At 40.3% G+C, this 24,264-nt stretch overlaps 1 protein-coding gene and 1 long non-coding RNA gene across 6 annotated transcripts in view; one reads left to right on the top strand and one right to left on the bottom strand.

Annotated features, from left to right (window-relative positions):
- Positions 1-24,264, bottom strand: part of ABCC9 (ATP binding cassette subfamily C member 9) — a 71,285-nt gene that overhangs the window by 41,830 nt on the left and 5,191 nt on the right. For all 5 annotated transcript variants that reach the window (XM_032106619.1, XM_032106621.1, XM_032106617.1 and 2 more), the window contains 12 exons: positions 20,107-20,210; positions 18,464-18,629; positions 15,530-15,671; positions 15,039-15,160; positions 13,979-14,145; positions 13,065-13,307; positions 8,839-9,033; positions 6,186-6,350; positions 4,486-4,641; positions 2,539-2,673; positions 1,061-1,223; positions 509-549 (listed from right to left, as the gene is read on the bottom strand). In XM_032106619.1, coding sequence (XP_031962510.1) covers positions 509-549; positions 1,061-1,223; positions 2,539-2,673; positions 4,486-4,641; positions 6,186-6,350; positions 8,839-9,033; positions 13,065-13,307; positions 13,979-14,145; positions 15,039-15,160; positions 15,530-15,671; positions 18,464-18,608 — 1,674 coding nt within the window. In that variant the 5' untranslated portion in view covers positions 18,609-18,629; positions 20,107-20,210. The remainder of the gene's footprint in view (positions 1-508; positions 550-1,060; positions 1,224-2,538; positions 2,674-4,485; positions 4,642-6,185; positions 6,351-8,838; positions 9,034-13,064; positions 13,308-13,978; positions 14,146-15,038; positions 15,161-15,529; positions 15,672-18,463; positions 18,630-20,106; positions 20,211-24,264) is intronic.
- Positions 10,710-14,129, top strand: LOC116442935. Its single transcript, XR_004239697.1, has 2 exons — positions 10,710-11,015; positions 13,956-14,129. It is a non-coding gene; the product is annotated as an uncharacterized LOC116442935 (long non-coding RNA).

Below are 24,264 nucleotides of genomic sequence, written 5' to 3'. Positions count from 1 at the left end.
GGGTTTTTTTCACAGATAAGACTTAAACCTGGCTAGAGGATAAGCAAAATTTATTCCTCTTTAAACTGCAGAGTACCCTTTCTCAAAATGCCTCATAATGCATTTTGAAACAGGAATGAGTTTTGTTGCTAAAGAGACAAGAAAAGACACTCAAAACCCCTTTCAAAAAGAGCTTTTCAAAATGGGTCTTCTTTCAAGTGGTAATGAATTTTTTTTTCTTTCTTTCTTTCTTTCTTTCTTTCTTTCTAAAATTCAAGTTGTAATGTTTTTTCTTTCTTACAGTAAAGAACTATTTTTCTCTTTGGTTTTACCAATCCACCTTCTGGGAATGACAACTTCCAGTGTCATGCTGTCCTACAGTTAGCAGGGTCCCCTTAACTCATCTGCTGGTTTAGTGAAGAGTAGGTCCTACAATAACGATGGTGTCCTGTTCTTCCTTTTTACACCCCCTCCCCCCACTTTTCTCTCCCATTCTTGTAAGGAAAACTGAAAAAAACCCATATCTTACTGCAAGAACAGCTGCTATTGGTATGGCTGCATTCATAAAAACTGGGAAAGAGAAACAAAATAAGCATCAGATTATAGGAAATAAGAAAAAACAATTTTACAGTAAGCGTATGACACTAAAAGGATCCAGTTATTTCCAATTCAAGTAATTAAAAAGCCCAAAGGAAAATTACTCTGCAGGAAGAAAGACAACTGAAACATTACTCAACCCTTCTACATTGCAAAAAACACAATTTATATGCAGAAAACATTATTTATCTTTGCTGCAATCAGAGCTGCCAATATTATCTGGAGCCTCCTTACTATAAAGCAAGTTCTAACTGTAATGTCACAATGAAGGTAACAGAAAAATTACTGCAAAAAAATCAGCAATATACATTTTATCCCTTTGAATGTCTGCGTTATGTATTTACCATGCCTTTTTATTTTAATGCCATTACACACAGACAGAAGTGTCACAGGCACAGCTGTATCTGTCTTTAGTTGAAGTTGGGAAGAATGTTCACATGAAAAACAGGATACTCTTCCGAGCACTAAAAACACAGTTACTTACTGGAAAGAGACGTATGGAGTGCAAAGGTTTTGAGGCTGGTGAGCTCTTTCATTCTTGTTTCTTCCACACTTGTACAAAATATGTGCTCCCAGGCATATAGCTTTAATAGCTTAATGCCTTTGAGTATCTCATTGGTTTTCTTTAATCTCTCAGTAGAATAGTCCTTCATTTCAAAAGAAAATCAGAAGAAAAATTGATGACTGTTTGTAGTCTTAATGAGAACCCTCTTTTCTCCTCACTTCTGTTGCAAAATTCATTTTAAAAAAATTGTTTGTTTGTGATTGTGTACAGGCACCGTACTGAGAAAAATAATATAAAATTTCATTTTCTTTGCAGATATTAAAATATTTACAGCCATGAGGGGAAATTAAGTGACCCTTTTCTGCAAAGAAAAATAACTCAAAGCATCCCAACCCTTCAAAGAGAGGATGAAACTCAGGGAGGTGGATTAGTAGGTCAATGGTGTCCATAACAACAGACAGAAACCTAAATGTGTGTATTTGCTGATACAAGAAACATTCTGGGATCCAGCTGTGCAAATAATTGAGATATTTATCAATGTATTTAGCTAATTTCCCCTCATTAAAAAACAGTAATCATAAGTTTTGGTAAAATCATGGATTTTGGTAAAATCATAGTCCGAAAGATGTTATGAGTCAGAGGAATATGAGTCAGAATAGGGCAGCAGGAAAGACTGAGATTATTTCTGAAATTATGCAAAGATAAACCCTCTGTAAAATTTTTACAGGTTATAAAAATTGGCACAACTCAACAGGATTGAAGTGTGTTGCAATTAGATCCATGCATGTCTAATTTGCTTATTGAATATTAAGATACAAAGGATCTCTAAATATTTGGCAACTTAAACATCAAAGGCTTATTTAAAAAGTTCAAGGGTCACAGCAATAAAGTTAAAAATTAGACAAAGGAGCAGAAAACATTTCTAACTGGTGAACTAAATTAGGCAGCAAAACAAACTTACAGTACTGAAGAATTTAGATATTAATAGATAATAATCCATCAGTACCAACTGATTTTTAGAGAATACCAAAGCTTGGGCTGAGATTAAAAAGTCTCTAGACTTTACAGAGGGAGGTTGTGCACATTCTTTAATACTTTCCTGCTATAATTTATCAGTCATTTGCACTGTTTGCTAACATCCCATGAAATACAACATCTGCGTGTGGGAATAACACCCTTCCATGGAGTGGAATTCAGACAAAATTGTGCTAGTTGGATTAAAAATACTCTTTGTTGAGAAGGCACGTCAAGGCCCACATACTTTTTTGAGATTCTCTTCTGACAAATGTGAGGAAGGAAGAGACACTGAGCCACAGAGAAACAGACAGGGAGGGACGGTGGAATTGAAGGATGGCCTGCCCAAACACACACAATGGTTTTCACTAACTGCAAGAACAGAACCCAGAAACCCTGTTCTCATTTCTGGATCACAAATATCACTGAAATAATTCACTTACAAGAGTGCTCTTCTGAGCCTCAGCCAGCTTGGTGGCTATGAAGTACTGGATGGGAGCTAAGAGCACGATGACAGCGGCCCCGACCAAGGCGCTCACTCCCAGTAGGTTGTAGAGGAGGATCACGCCCATTATTATCTGTGAAGAGAAGAGCAACACAGGGGGAAAAAATGTAGATTTCAATAAGCCAGAACCATACCAAGAGAAAAATGTTTGTTCTTCTAATAAACACTTAAATGGTTCATAGGAATCAGCTGAGCCCGTACTTCAGGAGATCACATTTGGAAAGTGTGGGAAATAAACCCAGAAGCCTTTCTTTCTGACATTAACTAAATAGTTTGTGTTAGTGCCTGGTAGTTCTAAATCCAGACTGGGTTTCCACAAAACTAAAGGAGCACTAAAATGATGATGCTTGCCCCGAGGCATTTTACAGAGTTCCTGGCCTCAAGTCCTGTTTACACTAGAGCTCCTTACCTCACTCTGGAAGCATTCAGAGGTCTTAGGGCTGTCTTGGATCACATTTGCATTCTGTTGTAGTGTCCCTGTGCAACTGCAGGCAGAGGGACATCTCAGATAGGCACTGAAGCACAAAGCAGATGTGCTGGGACTGACACAAACTGAGCTTGGGCATCAATACCACGCAGCTCTGGAGGAAAATGCTGCCTTAGTCCTACAAAGGGTTTGGGAACACTTCCCACAGAAGTTTACCTGGGAATGGCTGTGATGCAACTACTGTGATTCTGGTTCCTGAGTTAATTCAAGCTCTGCTATATAAATATTTCTATTAAAAGCTCCACTTTGTGGTGGAGAGATGTCCTCAGTGATAAGAGGGTATCCAGAATTAGTTGCATATCTCATATTTTTATCTCTTAAACAAGTCTGTCTTTAAATCTCCTTTCTTATTATACAACATCAGAAGTAAGAATCAATGGAGTTTAACATTTTTAAAGCAATATTTAGCTTTTCAGGCTCCTGTACTGCAAATGGCCATACCTAGCCACAGCAGTTAGATCACCTGTTCATTTAATAATTTTCAAAGTACTGACAGCAACACTTCCACCCACTTCACTGGATGTGAAACAGTGAAATGAAACACTCTATATTATTTTTAATTTCTGTTGCCATGTAACCTTTTTTGCCTTTTATCCATAAACTATTTCATGACACTCTAAACCCTATCCAACCCATTAGTAGTAGTAATATTGCTGACTAATGAAATAGATTACACTCTTAGGAAATTCAGCAGATCTACTGTAAGAATTGGTTCTATCCCCTTTAAAACTTCTTTAATGTCACTGAGATCACTGAAATGTAAGGATCATGCCAAACACAACCTGAGCTAAAATTCTGAAGATGCTACAGGAATTCAAGCTTCACAGAAAAATCAGGATGGCTTAGGTCCTTAAGTAGATCCTGGCACTTTTGAAGATTTCTTTCAAGCTAATTATCCCAGCCTTTCCTTCCTACAGATCTGCCTCCAGTTCTTTCCCAGCCCTGTTAAGAACCAGATGTGTCCAGTGACTAAGTTTGTTTGGAAGAGAGCTCCTCTGAGCATTGTCAGTGCTCACGTCAGTCATGGAGCAGGATTCAATTGCTGTTGGTCCTGCCACAAAACCCAGTTACAAGTGGACACTGCAGAATCAATGCTTAGTTCTGATGCCAGGTGGCAAAATAAAAGCGATGGATTTGTGTCAGCAGTGGAAGAAATATGAACAGGAAAAGGATTGCAGGTCCTACAAGCCACAGACATGGAAATCCTACTAAAAATCCCCTCTCTCTTCACTGGCCCTCTGAGAGACACCTTTCCAGCCCTTGGGCCACCTTTTTGCTCGTCAATCTTAGTGGGAAGTGCAGGTTCCTCTCTGGATTTTGTAGTAGTGTCCCAGACATGCATTCTCCTCACCCAGGCTGGAGGATCTCTGAAATCAGGCCCTTACTTTGATGCTCTACCTGAACAGGCATTGCCCACAGATTGGGGCACAGGAACAAGAACCACATTAATTGGTTGGTTTCTATGGCAACCAAGTTATTGATTTGTCCCAGTGTCATCTCTCCCATGGACAAGTTGGATGTAGAAAGCCTCAGGATCTTGTTATATATCATTGCCTGTAAGAAAGGGGGGGGAAAAGGAAGTTATTAAAATAATGTAATTATAAAAGAACAGTAGCAGTGGGATGTTTCAAACTGCATCATCAGCCTTTACCTAGGACAGCCCTTCTCCCAGTCTCTCACCTGAGACAGCGAGAGATGGAGACAGAGTGAGAGAAAGCACAAGAGAGAACACTGACTTTAAAAAACTCCAATTCCTCTTAAAAGATTTGTTGCTTAACGCAGACCTAAAACAGAACAAAAATGACAACAAAGCATCAAAATTTAGGAAATTGGCCAAAGAAACTTTTTTAACAAGCATTTGGTGAGCCTGCTTTTCTGTGACACTGTCTGTCAAAGAGATCCTTGTTTCTGATAAGACAGTTAAATTCACGCTGTGAAGTTTGATCAGAGTGGGTACGTATTCCTTTGGGTTTCTCTCCCTTACCTGGCCATTCCTTTCCATAAAATTTGTAGGAGCTTAACAGGGTTTAAAATGAATCAGGGCTAACATCTACGGGATTTTAAAGACAAATATTGTGAGCCCAGTTTGCAGTTATGACCAAACATGAAACACTGCAGCTCCAAGGAAGTTTTAAAAATAATTTGTCCTTTTTGACCCATTTTCTCCATGAATAAAGTATGTCCTGCAGAATTAATCAGAAATGCCTGGTGAATTAAATCAGCTGCATATGGCCCTAAGAGTCCCAATTTTGCTTAGTGGGTGTCACAAAAAGGAGTCACAAAAAGGAGTCACAAAAGGAAACGACCAGGTGCTCTTTCATCCCCAAATCTGTACCATCTACCCTAGGAGAAGGCAGAAAATGTTTGAAGCAGCTCCATCAATCAGGGTGAGCACACAAAAAAAAAAGAAGCTTCCATGCTGAGATGATATTCCCATGGTTAGTTACACTGGCAAAACATCAGTTCCAGCTTCTGGAGTGCTACTGCTGCCTGTGGAGTTTGGTCTGTGCAGAGCCCTGCTACACCCCCACCACGTGCTGGGCCGGAGCTGCTGGCTCCACTTCATAAACAAGGCTCTCACAGAGGGTTAAGGGATGCTGGGGTTACAGACACAGTCCTGCAGATGAATCACTCCCGTCCCATCCCACAGGGCTCTGTGCTAAAGGGCATAAATATCCAGAGTCACCACCCCTGATGCATGCACAGAGTTCCCATAAAACAAGGACGCTCTGCAGATGACTCCATCCACAGTCAGCAGAAGCGAACCCATAAGAAAACGAACAAAGCAGATGCAGAGTCAAAATGACACTGCTGATCCTCATCTATCTCTCATTGTCTGCAAAGATGTATTTTTACATGCATGGGTTTTTCTGGGTGTTAAACTTCCGCAGGTTAAAATGATGGGATAAGTTTTTAGCAAAAGGAACTGCTGCCAGCAGTTTGCCAGCACTATTTTGTCCAGTTTTCTGTATAAAAATACAGCACATATCTTCCCTGAAACCATGACTTCAAGCTTGGTCTTCAGATAAAGAATGAGACAAATGAAAGCACAAAGATGGAGCTATTATTAGTGAATCTCCTGGCAGATCTTTGCTCACCAGTAAAGCACCCCGGAGGTTGATGCCAGTCTCTGTAGTCACATAGTAGGAGGCCTGCAGGAATGTCCTTTGCAGGATAAGGGCCAGGAAGAGAAGGACTGCCAAGACATAAACATTCCTGAGGAAATCCTCCAAGGCAAGGTATGAGTTTGATGGATCCTTCACCTGAAAAGAAAGGAAAAAATGATGCAAGTGCCATAGGAGGGACTGTATATTCCTGAGAAGCTGGAAACAAGCAAATTCAATCATTGCATTAGAAAGAAACATACTGATGGTACTATGGGAAAGTTATCGAAATCAGATTTCTCATTGACCTCTATATAAAAATTATTAGGATACAAATTAAAAACTCCGCTCCTGTTCCAAAGACTAAGGATTGAGATCTTTTAGCAGTTCTAAAATGATTTAGTTTTAGCAGGAAAGGAACAATAAGATTGCCATGTCTGCCTTGTCTTTAGTTTCCTCATCAAATTCTGGTGATTTGTAGGATAGAAATGCTACTCAGTAGAAAATAAAGCTCATTCCACCTGCATCACAGAGAAGCTGCAAGAAAGTATTTTTTATTGTATGGGATTAGTTATTTATGTTGCATTTGCATATTATGGAAACAATTCCTTCCAGGAATATAGTCTATGTTACCCATAAAATCTGAATAACATAAGGCTATACATGCCAGTATTCCCCACAAAATGAGATTTAAATGCCTCAACATGGAAGAGAAAAAAAATCTTGTTTAAAGCCCTTTGTTTTCATTTTCTAGTTTTTGTGTTCACTGTTCTGCTCTGTTTCAGGCAGAAAAGGAAACAAATGTACCAAAATACTCCAAGGAAGACTGTTCCTTTGGTATTTCCGATCCAGCTGGAAGCAGGATGTACTGGAATTCTTACAGGGGAAAAAAAAGGAAAAAAAAAAAGAAGGAAAAAGCCTGTTCTACTGAAATATCCAGCCTGATTCTGAGAATAAAGGTTTGGGCAATATAGGAAAGAAAGCCATCTGCCCAAGATTCATTGAAAAAAGGGTTGCTTAAGTGCATGGTTGGTCAGACAAATATATTGAAAACTTTTCTCTTAATGTTCTGCTGCATCTAACTTCCCCTTGTTTTCATAGTGGGGATATAAATAAGAAAATAACATTTGTAGATACCTTTTTTCAATGTATATAGAGTTCTCAGGAATTAAGGCAGAAGAAGCATAAAATTAAATGTATTCACATTAATTGGAACTAGAGAGAATTTAAAGGAGAAATGTTTAATAGCAAGAACAGCCAAGAGAAAGTTTATCAAAATCCATAAATTAAAGGCAAATGTATTCTGAAATGTATCCAAGAGAAATAGTGACTGTCACCAAGCCAAGTGGTTTCAAGATCTCCAATGATTCCAACCTTCCCTTTAGCCAATGCTGATTAAAACTTTTTAAAAAGCCACAACTGAAACCCCTCCACTGAAGAGTACAAAAAGATAAAGGAAGCAAAGGATTCCTAAATCTGAGATCCAGAAATCATTTTCAAGCTTAAATACCTTGTTTGTTCACCATGCAAAAAACCCCAACATTTTTGAAGGCAAAACATGCACTTTGCCCTGTAACTCTGTGGCTCAAATCCAGCTTGTGCAGGTTCAAGGATGATAAAAAGCTTTGTTTGATAAGCTGTACAATTAAACTCTCCTTCAGTGCAGTGAAAGCCTCAAGCCAAATTGAGACCATCAGTCAAGAAAATTAATGTCAGGAGTGAACAGCCAAGAAAAAGATATTTGGGTAGTGATGATAGTCAAATACTTTATCTGGAGAGGAAAATGCTATTCCATTACATACCTATCTGCTCATTCAGAGACAAAACACTCCAGAAACTGTATGGAGAGGTTTCTCTATCAGAAAACAAATGCAGGAAAATGTCTTTGTCATTTCTTATCTGCTGTCAGTAAAATAATTTTACCTGTATCTTTTCATTAGTTACTAATAAATTCTTTTTCTTGTAATAGAAAATGTTCTGTATCAGAGGCTTGCTCAGTGTTTAGAGGTGATCTCAGAAAGTTCAGTCTCAGTGAAACGTGAAATGAGCAGTGATCTGGCATCTCTTGTGCATCTTTATTATCAAAAAATGCCATTGAGTAAAGTGGATACTTTTCAATTTCTCACATGTGCCAACACATTTCCTCACAGCAGCAACCAACACAATCAGCCACAAACAGGGACTGGCTACTCTTAGCTTCCCAGTAAAAAAACAGATTTCAGAGAGCTCAAAACTGTTAGTGAAGTATAAACTGACAAATGGATAGGAATTAAGCAAAATTCCCAGGCTGAATGCACCACGAGGCACCACCAGTGCGTGTCCTGCCTGAAACAAACAGGCACAGTTGAAGAGGAGCAGAAAAGTCGTTCCTTCTTCCCAGAACTGCTGGGGTCACTCCATCAAGACAGGCAGCTGGGGAGCTGAGGGGAGCCTCCACAATCTGTGTTCCATTCCTACCCAAGGCTCCCACTGCTCAGGTTTTTAACTTGACTGTCTCTCACAACAGAAATATTCAATTTGCTTGAGAGAAATCGTAATAATACAGTGTAGACCACAGACCTATCAAAGCATGCAGCCAGCTGTCTTAAATACCTGCTATGACTCTAAAACTACTACCAGAGCCATTCAATCCATGTTGTCAGGTTACCTTTTCTGTGGTATTTGTATTATTAGTTGTATTCTGGAAGCCCTGGACAATGCCAGAAATGCACAGTGGCCCAGCAAAGCCCAGCAGGTCGGCCAGGTAGCGGAAGGTGCTGCTGAGCAGGATTGGCCGTCCAAAAGCGCTGTACATGGCCAACCAAATGGAGGGGCTCCGGTTGGGATGGTCCTCCACCTTTTTCTGGAAAACAGAAACAGGTACCCAGGCATTAAGAGAAGCCTCCCAGGCTCTATATGGCAACATTCCTGTCTGGATGCCTAAATGGTTCCAGAAAGGTGTTTTGGACCAGGTGAGGCAGCAAACACATCATAATTATCAACAGATTTCAGACATTCTTCACAGCAAGTTCAAATTCTGCCTCCCCTTTGCTAACTGTGGTTTCTCACCTCTATATCCTACCACTTTCCTGAACCTGTGAACACAGGAATGCAAGCACAGATTATCATCCTGGCAGGCAGCCATTGTCCCTTGTACATGTGTGCTCAGGGAGAGCTCTGACCTTTCAGCCCTTTGCTCACGTGGGTAATCCTGGTTTCACAGTAGCTGTGAAACCACTTGATCCAGTAAAGGCTTCTGATTGCAGGAAAAATACATGACAATTACAAGAACATAGTTTAATTTAATTTACCTGGAATTTTTTCCATCTCTTGGATGCCTTCCAAGATGACACACTTCAACCAATCAATGATAACTGTGCTCAAAAAATTAAAGCAGAAGACCAGGATGGGAGGTAAGATTAATTCAATCAAGGGTCCTTTCTAGCCTTCAGATCTGTGAATTTACACAGTATCACAGTTCTTGGCTAAAACACCAACCAGCAGATATGTCTTAGTGTAATCAGAAGAGTTCTGATATCTCTGAGGTCCTTTCAATTTAACGAAGAAAGAGTTTTACTGACCAGAGCTGTGCTCTGCAGAGTGCTTCCTTGCAGTTCAGGCGGCAGCTTTTGACACTTTAAACAAGCATCTGTCATTTCTCAAGCAGCACAGATGCCTGCAAGCTGCAAGCCAAGCCAAGCCCTCTTGAGCCTTCACAGAAACATTTTAAGCACAGCCAAGCAACAACCACCCCCTGCCCCAGCAAATTCACCGAAGAAAAGCAAGTGTTTCTGTAACCTCCCTGGCTGCCTCGTCTTTTTTTCCTTTTTTCTCAGTTTTTCCTTTTTATGCTGTTTCCACAGTGAGATAGATCATGTGTGTGGTGCCAAAATGTGCAGGTGGACCAGGTGGCTGCCAGAGACTGAGCCAGGCCAGTGCCAAGGAGCTTAGGAAGGAGAAATAAGCACCATGAGGTCAAATCAGAGCTACCATTCCAGAAAGGGGTGAGAATGAAATTGCTTCCTCTGAGGAGGTAAAGAGCACCAAGGCCTTGTGTGAGTTGCCCAGAAAAAAGGCTCTGAATTTGTGGTCTAATGGGTTTTGAGCTTGAGTGCCCTAAAAGGGTTAATAATTTAATAACTTGAACAGCTTGAGAGGAGCTAAGCTAATTTATTGGGTAAACAGCTGCCATCTTTTGGAAAAAAATTGTTATATTATTCTGGGCAGAATTATTCAATTAATGGTAAATTTGGTAAACGGCAAAGGTAAATTCTTATTCCTCTAACAACAGCCATTTTCATTATTACTACAATTCACACCTTGGTCATCACTACGTGAAATCTGTTCCCTTTTTGTTGGAAAAAATACTAATTAATTTATCTAATTTATTGCTAAACAATGTTTTTTCTTCTTTTTTAAATCAGGATTTCATATTAGCTGAAGCATGTAATGGGAAGAGGGGAGAAAGATTTTTTTCTAATCATAATTTGTTTTCCAGAATGGTCCTTGATTGTTATGGGCTTGCATAGAATGTTGCTGTGTTGATTAACCAGTCTGGGCTACTGTTCTCAGCTGTGGCACTTGATTAGGTTTTCCTTGTCTTTGTCAACTTCCTCTCAAATTCCTGTAATTTTCTCTACCTTGGCCAATCCACAGTTGGAATAAAGGGCAGTGAGACAGTGCGTGCTGATAAATCAAGTCACCTGTAAGGTTTGCCTCTGTAAATGTGGAAATCTGACTCTTCTCATAGTTCTGGAGCTGGCAGCATGAGCCTGGTGATGAAGAGCAATGCCCTGTTCCTGTGATTTATAATTAACACAATTTCCTGGGTTTTTGCCCTAGCAGGTAAGATCCATAATGGCACATGAATAGCAGGCATAGGAAACTGATGGCCCTTGACTTTAAAAATTGATTTTTCTATTACATGCCCAAAAGAAAAACTTTCTATTGACCATTGGCACAAACTATACAGGATTTAGGTTGGTGGGCTAAGCCAAATGTAATATCGATGTGCTAAATCTATTTTTGGATATGTGATATATGATGCACTGGTATGTGGTGTGAAACATCTAGGCTGCTTCTACAGAAACTGAAACAAAAGCCAAGCAACAGCAGACACAGGATCTCAGGTTTTTTTGGGCGGGGGGGGCAGTAAATGGAATTATGTGAGAATTGATACAATTATTTCCATTTTCATAGCATGCAGAAGAAATAGCAAGACAATGTGAGCTGTCTCAAAAGCATTTTACACTATAGAGTATTCATGGTCATGTTCAGCACCTTTCATCAAGGTGTGATAGGAAGGGTTTGGGAAGGAACAGGAGTTTTCTCTCTGCAGGGCCATGGAGCACAGCTGAGATCAGCTACTTCCAGGCACAGGCAGGGGTAACCCGACTTAATCCAGAGGAGGCTGTGGGGCTCCCCTCCCCAGTTACAGGAGATTAGCGTAAAATACACACTTGGCAGCAGAGACAGTGGCATATCACCTCCTCCAGACTGCAGACCACACTCCAATCTGAAGAATTTTCCTAATTATGTGGCTGTTTTCTGGCCCAACCAGGCACAAGCCAACACATTTCTGGACAGGAATGAACTGCAGTGAGTTCCACTGCCTGGCTCCTTGGATCTGCTTTAGCCATTTGGTTTACTTTAATGTTATCTACAAATACCAGTTTACTTCAGGGTTACAGCCTGATTTTGAAGAGTAGCACAAATGTGTGGTAATCTCAAGACTTTGGACAACTACAGAACACAAAATATCTGATGTAAGGCAGCATCAGAAATGTAGGTGAGTGTAACTGCATAAATAACATTTATGCAAGTGTTTATATGTGCATGACACACACTGAGGGAAGCTATACACTGAAAGTTTGTGCTCATGCACACAAGCAATAGCACGTTTAACTTGCCTTTTGGCAACTGAACTGCATTTTTGGGCAGGCACAGACAGCACCTGCAGATGTGAATGAGCTACAGACAAATGCTGGCACCCAGCTGTTGTGCCTGTCATCAAGAATGGCACAGACTCGGGTCCTTGGGTCATGTAGGTGCATATCCCTCTTTAAGTAGGGCTTAGGCACCTTAAGGAGATGGCCTAAGGGATGCATCTCTCCCAAGCTGCTGTGAAAAGCTCAGTTCCAAAGACTCAGTAGCTTTCTGCCTAAAGCAGAAGGATCCTAATCTCTGGTCTCTGTAATCCTCGACTGCAGAAGGAAAGAGAAGCAACCTATATCTGTTAAAATATAACCAATTGTACTGATTATTCTTTCATCTCAGAAGGCACAGAAAGGAGCCTGCAGCTCCATTAGGTGGTAGGAGCAGAGAGCTGCCTAAATGCATCCGGAAGTTTCCCTGGAAAATCCTGCCCTACCCAGTGAGTTTTCCCAGCCATGCTTTCTGTACTGAGTCTGGCCAGGATGGAGTTAATTTTCTTCATAGCAACCTGTAGGGTGCTGTGTTTGAGTTTGGTGACTAAGTCACTAAGACACCAGTCTTTTGGCTATTCTTGATGTGTGGTTTTGGCTATTTCTCTGTCTGGAGCAAAAAAAAGGTGAAGATGAGTGTTTCCAGCTGAAATTATGGACAGAATGTCTTCCAGTTTCATAAGTAGCTAAGATTTAAACAAATCTTTCAGTATTAAAATCTAGCAAGTGATCAGTCTGTTGTGGTTTTAGTTTCCAGTTGCACTCAGTTTGGCAACTCTCTCCTGCTATAAATTTACTTAAAACCAAACAGTAACTATTGGATTGGAACTTCCTAGGCCAATGTTTCACCTTGGAACAAACAGTCCTAAGTTAAAAGTTCCTAAAACGAGGATTTCATGAAAGCTGAAGAAATTCAAAGTGACGCTTTGGCTTTCTAAGGCCGAACAGTGACATGGACATCTGTGGTTACCTTTTGCTCCTCATAGGCTTCTTTGAGACAGACATAATTTGTCAGTGCTCTCATTGCAATTGGGAGCTTCCCAATGGCCTTCAGGTCCACAGGTTTCTTGTGAGCAGATATAATGAGAGTGTTCATCCACCAGTAAGTTGCCTTTGAGAGCAAATTGACAAAGGGCTGCAGGAACCTCACCCCGAGATCCTGCAGATCCTCTGGAGGCTTTACTTTCTGAGGGTTCATGAAGAACACATACCTCTGGAGAGGAGAAAATAGACAACGTGGGCTCAGGAATTATCTTATTCATAGTAATTTCTTAGTAAAAATTATGTGCAAGACAACCACAAATTTGCATTTAAAGGTAATTATATGTTGAATTTAAATATACATTTGCATGTAAATGGGAGCATTTCCATTTTGACAGATAACTGGCAAACAATTGACCAACATGGCATGTGGATACAGCTCTGTACCATATCAGTACCACTTATCTTGAGCTGAACAACAGCAAAAATGAATTCTTGGAAAATAATTATATTTTAAATTATCATGGGTAAGAACATATGCTGACACATTCACTACATAAATAGTTCATCAGCACTAACACGCCACATATTTTAAAGATTGCATCCACACACCTATACCATCCTCACGTGCACAAATACACATCTATCTATACAAATATGTGTGCACTTTGTGTGGGTAGATACACACAGGCACACACACCAAGCCCAGGGGATACATCAAGAACATACATTTTAAAGAGACCTAAATCACCACTGATTTCCACAGAATTAACCAAACATTTATGGCCAAGCTAAACTCGGGCCTAAACTTGACACAAACCAGAGTTCCTGGGACTAAGGACCCATCTTCATCCCCATGATACCACTGATATTTTTCCAGATCCTGAGGAAGAAGCCACATACCCTGACTCGGATGACATTGATCTCCACTGCCATCAGCAGCCCATAGAGGATGACCATTATTCCAGTGATGCAGAAACGCAGCTGAGAAAAAGGCACCCCGTCCTGGCAGTATCTGACAAGCTTGATGGTTTTGGTGACAAAGGCCATTATCCAGTAAAGGAAAAGAGCTGTAAAACAGGTGCAAGTGCATAATTTTAAAATAAATAATAAATAAGTGTAACTACACCATTTTAGCTTCCATGGCTTGGTACAAGGCAGGCCCAGTGATCCTCTATGTCACCAGCCACTGTTTTCTTTCCTGGGCTACAACCCTTCAAAAAGATCCACAATGGCAGATCTTCACACAGGTAAGAAAGTCCATTGAATGGGACTTCCTCTGAAGAGGAACTTTGCTCTTAAAGTGAAGGAAAAGGCACATAGCTTAACAAATGTCATATTGCCTCTTTGAAAAAGCAAGGTGCATCCCAAGTGAGAATATGGAAATGTGCTCATTTTGAAAACGAGTTTATGGAAAGTAGTGTTATCCTGCATCCTGGCTGGTATCTGTCAGGGGCTTGTTCAGGTGGTTGAGTTACAGGCAATTTGGACAATATACCTGTATGGAACATTATTCTGCAATGTCTAGTCAGACCATCTCCTGACTGAGAGAGCAGATGGGATAATCTCAGAATCAGCTGCAAAATATGTTGAAAAAGAGCAGCATCTGCACAGGATGGTTTGTGGTCAGATCACTTTTCAAAGTGGCCTTTTGAAACAGACCTTTTGAATGCAGACAAGGTTTTCCTCAAAATAATGAGCAGTGTCAAAAAACACCTAAAAGCTCATGATAGAAATGCGACAGGCATGCAAGGCTTTCTCTTTTGTGATAAATTTAAAAGCAGTTTTCAATGTGTACCTTGTGAAAGGTGCAGTAACTCCTATGATACTACAGCTGGAAGAGCAGAGAGTTATTCCTCTCTCTTTTAATATTCTCTTCACCATCTTCTTCAACCTACACAAGCTGACTTTGACTAATATACTGGGATTTTTAAGAGTAAATAAATATCAGACATAGACTTACCCAGCAGTAACTTTGGAAAGTTGGATGTTTCAATATTATGGTAATAGACTATGGATACTGTGGCAGCCACAAATCCCATTATAGCTGGTAGAAAGAGATGCAGGTGGCGAGATTTCATTTGTCTGAAAATAAGTAAGGTATAAATTAGTGAATCTGGTGCCTTTTTTTCAGCATTGTGTGAAACCATAGGTGTTCTGATCATCTATTTAAGAGGACAAACACGACTTTCCTAGAGACAAAAAGATTTTTTGTCCTCATGAGTGCTTTAACTTTGGTCAATATTTGCTTGCCATTATAGCTCGAAAGAAGAATTAATGCTAAGAACAACAGCTTCACCTTCATCCCATTAAAACCTGGACAGTTCATGAAAGGATTCTATGAAGTCTTTGGGGGAAAACCTCCTCATGGCTTACTAGCCAGCCCGGCAGGCATTAACACTGTTCATTAACAAATGCAATTAGCGTGGTTAGCCACCACACTCTGCCACTTACGTGTCAGAAACAATCCCCTCTGCTATTTCACACACGTGCACGAACAGCAGGGTGAACGTCAGGATCCACCGCAGGTTGTGCCCGGGGAAGTGCAGCCAGGTATTGTGGTGAATCTGCACTTTGGAGCTCTGGCTTCCCCAGCCTGGGAAACGATAAGATGAGAAGAGGAAGGTTGTCTCACAGCCAGTCAGTGACTGATCTGGTTATCAACTTTCTGGGCACACTTATACGCAATCAACACAAGACTACAAGGGCTGTTGTTACTAAAAAGATGACCCAGGAGTGTCTCAGTTGCCCCATAGTTTAAATCAAACCCTGGACAAGGAGACAATACTTTTCCCAAATTACAGTCAAAGAGAAATCATCCCTGGCTGAGAAAAAGGATAAGAAAACAAAAAAACCCCAAACATCCCAAGTGTCACGCTCAGACAACAGGGACTGACAGATTTGAAATGATGGCATCCTCACGTCTTTCATAGTCACAGACAGGAGCAGGAAAAATTCCCAACTGATATAAAAGCTGCATCCTCAAAGGAGGCCTCCAAGATACATTTACTTGAAACAAGTAACATTTATGATCTGTTTCAGGCCTGTTTGGGAGCACAGTCTGAGGGAATGCTGAACAGTGATTTCACAGCTTCTGTCCCTCAGGCACAGCCCAGCCTCCTAGGCCTCCGCATTCCTGGCCCTTTAAAGCTGCCAACACAACGCCAGGACTCAAATTAATCAACAAATTAAACCTGAAGCCTATTTCCATGTCATCACCTCAGATGTCACTTGTCCTTTCCAGGCAAGATCCTCTCTGAGGCCAGCAGCCCAGCAAGAAGCGGGACACAGAGGATCTGAGGGAGGTGACCGGGCTGGGGGAAGCGGAGGCCTGACCACAGGCTGACTCCTCATGGTGGCGAGCCTGGGCCTCTGTCCCTTCCCACACGGACACAGGGCTGTCCTGAGTCAGGAAGCCCAAAAGTCCCTCTTACTGTAAGGCAACTCCTGGAATTCCCTGACAGGCTTCCCAAAGCCCGTAGAGAATCCCAACAACAGCACATTTTGGGGAAGTAAAGAAACCAAACACAAAGAAACAATTTTGATTTTGATTTTGTGCTTTTGATACACAAGGATGCAGCATCTCATCGTGCTTAGAGGCTCCTCAGGTGACTTAGGAACACACAAACCAGAACCTAAGTTAATTCATTCTTGGAAACTGTCAGGATTTCACCATTTCATCCTTGTTTAATAAGCAAAATACTGCAGGAACCAATTATTCTCTCTTCTCCTTTGAGAGAAGCATATCTCAAGCATTTTCCATCATTTTCTGAAACTTTTCTAATCTAATGTGGTTTTCTTTGACCTTGCTCCTATCTTTGTCTCTCCCAAGCTGCTTTTCATTTTTTCTCTGCCCATACATCTGCACAAACACAGCTCATCACCAAATTTCTGGTTTGGAGTCAGACTGTACCAGGGGCTCCAGTTGGCTTTTAATGCTCTGTTCAACAACTATTTGTCCTGATAATTAGCATACAAAATAGAAACCAAATAATTACATACTTACATAACTAACATACAATTTAAACTAATTTTTTGTCCTAACTTTATTATGAAATAGAAGGAATTTTCAGTGGCTGCAGTACTATTTCAAAATTGATTGGCTAATACCTCTAAAAACAATCGAAGCAGCACTTGATGTTAGAATGTTCTCAAATATTATCTCTGCCCTCAGACCTTGCACTGTACTTCCACCAAACACTTCTGCACAAAGCCCTGTCCTTCAAGGATGACTTGCATCTCACCTCAAAGGAAGAGCCAGCACTGAGGTAAAAATCCAGCACTGTTGGAGAGAGTTTCCATAACCCTGGGGTTTCTTTCTAGTCTTTGGTTATTAATTTGTTAGAATTTGTTTCTTATTCTCTTGCTTAATTATTTAATTAGATTTTAGTCACTGGATCATGTCACAATTAGGTAGAGAGTGTCTTAACCCACAGGTTCCTGTAGCCTTTTATTAAAGCACTTTGAAGTCTTTTACATAATGAAAGTCCCTAAATCTCAAATTTAAATTCAAATCTTCCTTGTGGAAGAAATTAATACAATGTACATATGCAACACCAGGAAGGTAACAGGGAAGAACTGACATGGCCATTTCTCATGCAGTTGTCAGGAGAATATTAATTTTCACTAATACTTTTGATGGTTATTCAAGTCTCTTAATCTCCTATGATCAGTTAGCCACTGTTTGACATCTCTGGAGAAGTATTAAATTGCGTTTATTTCACCACTGCAAATTAACTGGGATAAAAAGACCACTATAGAAGAAAAGTATCATTAGAGTACTAGCTTAGATGGGTTTTTTTTACAAGACTGTGTGAGTTGGAGCCCCTCCACTGTCCTAAATTCCTCAGGAGGGATTTATCATTTCTTATTATTCATTCCTGTGGGGGAAAAAATTATCTCTATTGCTCTACTTTCATTTACAAATGCTGGCAAAAGAAGGAATTATTCTATTTTAAATATTTCCTACACTTCTCCTAGCCTTGGATCCAAGGTGAACATTTTGGATATTCTCTATAATTCATGTAACTTCAAGGAAATTCAGACCCACTGCCCTAAGTCTTCTAATATCTAATAATAGCAAAGGTTGCAAGTTGCCAGTTTCAAATCTGAAGAAAACTTCTACAGAGAGAAGTTTCACAGCATTGGGATCTGATCTCTCTGGTTCTCATCCATCTCTTCATGCTGATTAGTCAGATTTGTATCTAAAATTCCCACATTTCAGTGGGTTGGCCTCACGTCCTCTGGGTGAAGCCATTCTGCCTCCTCTTTTTCAGAATTCATAAATACAAAGCATCCAATGGTTTCACCAAGCCCATACAAACATGATTGAGTATAAATACATGCTCTAGTGTTTTTGGGATGGCAGAACTCCATGGAATAACTCACCAATGAACAAAATTGGGAAGGTGATAAAGAGCAGGAAGACATGAGGGACCAAGTTGAGGGCATCCACAAAGCAGACGTTCCTGAGGACGCCAGCACTGATGTTGTAGGCTGAGGTATTGTCATTACCACAAAATGCGAGTCCCATCTCTTCCAGAGGGTCTGGCTACTACAGAAAAGAGAGAATTGTTGACTACCAAGAGTGCTGGCATTCCCCTTGGCTAAAGACAAAATAAATATAATAAAGAAACCGGGAAGGAACAACCCATAGAGAATAACACAGTAGTATTTTGAAAATTATTTCAGGCTATGTCAAATACAAGCACATTAGAAGGCTATGTTTATATGACATTAGTATTATTTATATTTTGATAATATTCTTTATATTTAGCCGCATTCATTATTTAAATGCTATTTTTAAATACATTATGCTATAACTTCTAGTGCTCATTATAGGCACAAACACTATGCTGCAAAAGCTCTGTAAGAATATAAAGAAAGAAAGTAGAAGATTTGAATAATAAGTATTTCCATTTCTCATCACAAAACCCAAATGGACAGAAGCTGATTTCTGTGTGTTGCTGTTTCTTTGGTGAGCCAACACTGTCTGTGCAGTATCTCCAACAATTTGTTGCACTGCATTCCCAGTGCAAGCTCTGAACCTTTGGTATTTGTGATCTGGCAGCCTTGCACTCACTGATATTTTGTATTTCTTCATTGTCACATAGAACAATGGACACATACATGAGACATTACAGATAAATGACGAACTCTTAACCAAAGTAGATTGCCTAGGCAGTAAATCAGCACTTATGCTGGATCCTGAACGCCCTTATGCTTAGACTCATCCCAGCAGTCTCTGACTTCCATGATTTCTTGTGAGATTATCTTTGTACACCAAGATAAGCTCCTGTGTTTGTGGTTGCAGAGCGTGGGCCATAGAGTGACCCAGAATTATGGCCAGGTTCTGGCTCATGGCAACCTGTGCATCATTTATTTTCATTCTTCTTTATAAGATCAAACAGGATTGCAAAGTCTTAGCTTGCTCATTTCTTTGCCTGAGACTTACACAGCAACAGAGTGCTGTAGAATAAGTTATGCAAACTCATTCACCCACACCTTTTTCCTTTCTCGAATTTTACATGCTAAAATAGAAGGAATATATTTAATTCAGCAGAGCATCTGTCTGCAACAACGTTGGCATTAATGAGTTTTGCAGAGTCAGAACAGGATAGAGATGCAAAAAATGCATGAATGCTGTTTAAAAACAAAAAAAATCAGCTGCATGGGGAGAAAAAGGTTTCCTTCTTTCCTCAAATAGCTCAATTAGTTCTGTAAGTTTAAACAAGGTAATCATAACAAGGTAAGCATAAACTACACAAGTAGTCCCTTAGAGACAGAATAAACATGCAGACTTTCCCAACAATACAGAATTCAAAGAGGCACTTTGAACCTCTGCTAAACCCCCTTTTCGCTTTTAACCGAGTTCTTTTTAGATCTGAAAGCATAACCCGTATCAAAACACATCAGTGAAGAGGAGTTTCTTTGAAAGGAGTGTGATAAATGCATTCCCTTTCCCAAATATAAGAGCAGTTTATAGCTGAGATTTGCCAGAAGTTAAGCATAACTCGCATTCACGTACTCACTGTGAGGCAAAAGCTGAAGGTCAACCGACTCAAACTTCAGGAACCACCACCTGCTAACAGTCCATGTGCTGTAACACAATTTGATGGAGAGTTTGGCCCATTCTCTATAATGTATAGAGTGATATGACCACTATCATTCTATCAGTTTGTTTCTCTATCAAAATACATTCATAAATGCATAAGGCTAATAACAAAAAAAAGAAACACTCTGTTAATGCGGGCTCTGTCTGAATATATCGAGGAGTTATTAGCAAAAAAAGATGGAACTTTAAAAACAAACACACAGGGGTTGTTTGGGTTTAATTTGTAAAAGCTTGACATGTCTTTTTTAAGGGAAAGATAATGATAATGGTAATCTCTTGAAAATCAGAAGTGCTGTTTCCTCATTTTTGTCGAAGGTCAGAAGTCCAAGGGAGTTCTGCTGGGAATTTTCCTCCCTTTCCCACAAGGATGACTCTTTTCTGAGGCAGCATAAGATGCTGTTGTGGTCTAGTGGTTGGAGTGGTACCGAAAGGCAGGAGAATCCTGGGTTCAGATGAGCACTGAATCATTGACTCCCAGTGTAGCTTTTGGCTTCTAGCCAAATATCAATCTGGGAGAAAGGATGAAAACCACATCCAAGGGAAGCTAAGGGAACTGGTGGTTTTTTTCCAATTTTTCTGGAAGGGAAATGGAATAGAGGCAGCAAATGTTCAAGTGAAGGACTATTAACTGCAGGGAGGGTGTTTTCTTCTAACTAGAACCCACCATCAGTTTGCAGATGTTTCCTATCCCACCTCAAACAATAGTCCCTAAAAGCTCTTGGGAAAGATGCATCTTTGAAGAATCACATCTGAATCTTCACAAGAATCTGTGCTGTGCCTGGTTTTGTGGTGGAGTATGTCCAGTAACACTCTTAAAACCAATTGTCCTTCACACATTGCCAGGGCTGAGAAAAGAACCTGGTCCTATTAGCTCATATTGATGTCTAGAGACAGTGCCTATCATACTGGTGATATTTTTCAAGAGAAGGTATGGACAGTCTTTCACCATACTTTTGTTACACGTTCATTTCAAAAAGAGAGAAGTAGAATTTAATCATCTTCTCTTAAAATGAGAGAGAAAATCAAGCCTAGGTTGGATAGTTTGAAAAAATCCTCAGAAAATAAAAAAGATTACATTGCAAATGAAATGAGACAGGGTAATTGACACTAAATTCCTAAGATTTTTAATAGAAAACTTCATCATGAATCAATTTACCTAGTTACCATGTTCATTAAACTTCCACAGGCTTAATGTCTATCAAAATATTCTGATCAGTGACGTGATGCTGTGCTAACCCAATGCAGCTCACAAAATGCCAAATCAGAAAATGTACAACTTCCCTGCTTAGCAGCACGCAGCTCAGGACACACATCCAGTACAGTTTGGCACTGACAGGGAAGCATTAATAGTCCAGTGATCCCTCCTCCCTCCATTCCTTCCTTTCTTCCACCCGCTTGTCCATCTCCCCTGTGCTGGGAACGAGCTGTGGCTGGAAGTGGAGGACTCATGTTCTGCATCTGTTGACACATCCCAAATTTCATAACACATTCTGCTGCTGGCAGTTCTCTGGGTATTCAAGAATGGGATATGAAAACACTCTGCTACCTTAGAGGTAAAACTACCTTAGAGCTCTGAGAAATAATGTCATCTCCAGTGTGCCTTGTGGGGAGACAGGAACCTCTCCATCATTCCTTTTCCACCCATTTCTGGTGCAGAAAGCAGATCCAACACACCCTCCACAGTTTTGTGACACAAACCACTGGATCTTGCTGTGTTTTTTGGAAAACTTAAATACAGAGGAAACTCTGCAGGTGGAGAGATGCACAGACCCATCACCCCCTGGAATAAAGCATGTAATGTAGTTCCTACCTCTTGGCTCAAGTTTCCTAGATAAGGGGAATATACTGGATGAAGTTTTGCTGATATCAAAGGGAGGATGCTTTGCATTTACAGTCAATGCCCTTTGGTTCAAAGCTGAAATTAGCCATTACTTTCTGCTGCATCAGGGCATGCCCCTAGAAGCTCATTTTCATTAGCCTCAAAGTTTAACAAGCTGTGTTCATCTCCAAAGAAGGACAGAAAGAAAAGCCCCTAAGGCAGAAGAACAAATCCTTGATTTCTCTAGACAGTACAGGGCATTTTTCAACATTGTTTTTGCAGCTCTGCTAAAAATAACAGGAGTTGGACCATGACAAGTTTTCAGATGCAATAGCTCATCCAAGAAAACAGTGCAGCCTTCAATCTTTTTCAAATAAAAATTTGATAATACAATGGCCAAATTCCTTGTGTGCATACTCAGATCCTACGCTTGGAAAGTTCAGTGTACCTACAGAAAGACACATTCTTAGGTCTGCAAACAGTGTAAACGGCATGTTCAAAAGCTTTGGACTAATTAAGAGTGTCTAAGTTGCATTTTCAAACAGTATTTCAGTAGTGGGAGTTAATGCTAAAGAGATCTTTAATAATTCTAAGAATTTTAAAGAGTTTTAAAAGGCCTCAGCTACACTGACTTTTAATGAGTCCTAGTGAAAGCTTTCACTCAAAAAACTGAGCCTGGAAACTAAGAGAGATTGAAGATCTTGACTGCAGTGACTCAGTGAAAGGGCGAAAAGGCACTATTCCCTTCTTTCTGTACAACCAAAAGATTCCATGAAATGAAATGAAATGAAATTAAATGAAATTAAATGAAAATGTGAAGAGGAAGAACAACAAATTAAAAAACCAAAAGAAGATGAGCATGAAGAACGAAGAATTGCAGTTGTGCTTACTGTTGTAACTCATCAAAAACTGCAGCAGGAAGGGAAGATGGAACACTTCTATGACAAATTTGGTTCTCGTAATAAAAATAAAATTATTCTTCTCTTGGCTTTAACTCTTCTAGTAAGCAAATGATGGGCTTCAGTCAGAACTAGATCTGTAGAGAGGGAAATAGAGGTATCTTGCCCATGTGAGGAAGTGCTGTTGGTTTCTCTCCACATAACTAAATACATGGAATATTTTTCTGTTTTTCCCACAAAAAAAGACAGAATGCTGATCACACAGAACAGCAAAACCTGTAATGCTGAAGGTCTTTGAGTTAGACCTAAGCAAATCAGAATATAGAGCTGACTCATGTTTTCCCACCCTGTGGCCAAAGGTGATTTTCTCCTTCCCAAAGATGAGGAGACAGACTTTTTAGGTGGCAGTAAGTATGCAGGGAGAGATCAAAGGGGTAAAACTGGGCTGCAGAGCCACATTAAGAGAAATTTGAAGAGATTTCTGTTGTAACAGGGATGGTAGAGATTAAAGCCTTTAATCCTCCAACTCAGAGGTTATCACATTCCATAGCAGCAGCTGCCCTCCTACACCTGCCAGGACCCTTCTTTGGGAGCACTGGCAGCAGCATAGAGCCAGCCTGGCTGGAAGGGTACACAGGTGAATTAAGCAGCAAAGCCAGGTGGGTTTATCACCCTCAGCAGTCTGCCTGCCTTGCTGTGGACTCACAGTCCAGCAGAGAGCCACACAAACATTAGTTCAGTCTCCCAATTAACAGTCTTAATCTCTGTGGTGCTGTTCACAAGATAAGAAGCCCTGCTCACATCAAGCTTGACATCAGAGCTGAACTGCTGCAGTTACCCTACTTCAATTCCCAAGTTGGCTCATGCAGGACTTCTCAAGGACATATGAGTGGAGAAATGTCCACCAGCCTCTTAGCAAAACTTTATCTGTGGGTCCCAAAGGAAGGGAGAGGCACTGGAAAGCAAAGGCCTCTTCTCATATGGATTGACCTTTTCTCTAAGCTCATGTTTAGGCTGGAATCTTTGGAGCTAAAAGTTTCTCTACAGGAAGATGGCTTTGACTGGCAAACAGCAATGTCTGAACGAAATGGGAGCAGTCTAACTGCCACACTGAGAAAAGAAATTGTGTAACCTAAACATGAATATTCTGGAGAAAACAGATGAAGGGGTAGCAAGTTAGTTGGAAATTTGTTGGTCCTCTGCAGTTATGAACCACTACTTCTCATCAGGTAGTAGCAACTTTTCAAAATAACTGTTGAGGTGCTCATAAACTCATTTAAAAAGAAAATGTTATTCATAGTCATTACAAAAAATGGCTTTCCCAGAGAAAATTTCACTTGCTGTTGAATACAGTAGG

This window comes from Corvus moneduloides, chromosome 4, assembly GCF_009650955.1.
Source record: "Corvus moneduloides isolate bCorMon1 chromosome 4, bCorMon1.pri, whole genome shotgun sequence".
Taxonomy (NCBI): Eukaryota; Metazoa; Chordata; class Aves; order Passeriformes; family Corvidae; genus Corvus; species Corvus moneduloides.
The sequence above is the reverse complement of the archived record's forward strand: the minus strand, read 5'-3'. Positions and strand labels throughout refer to the sequence as shown.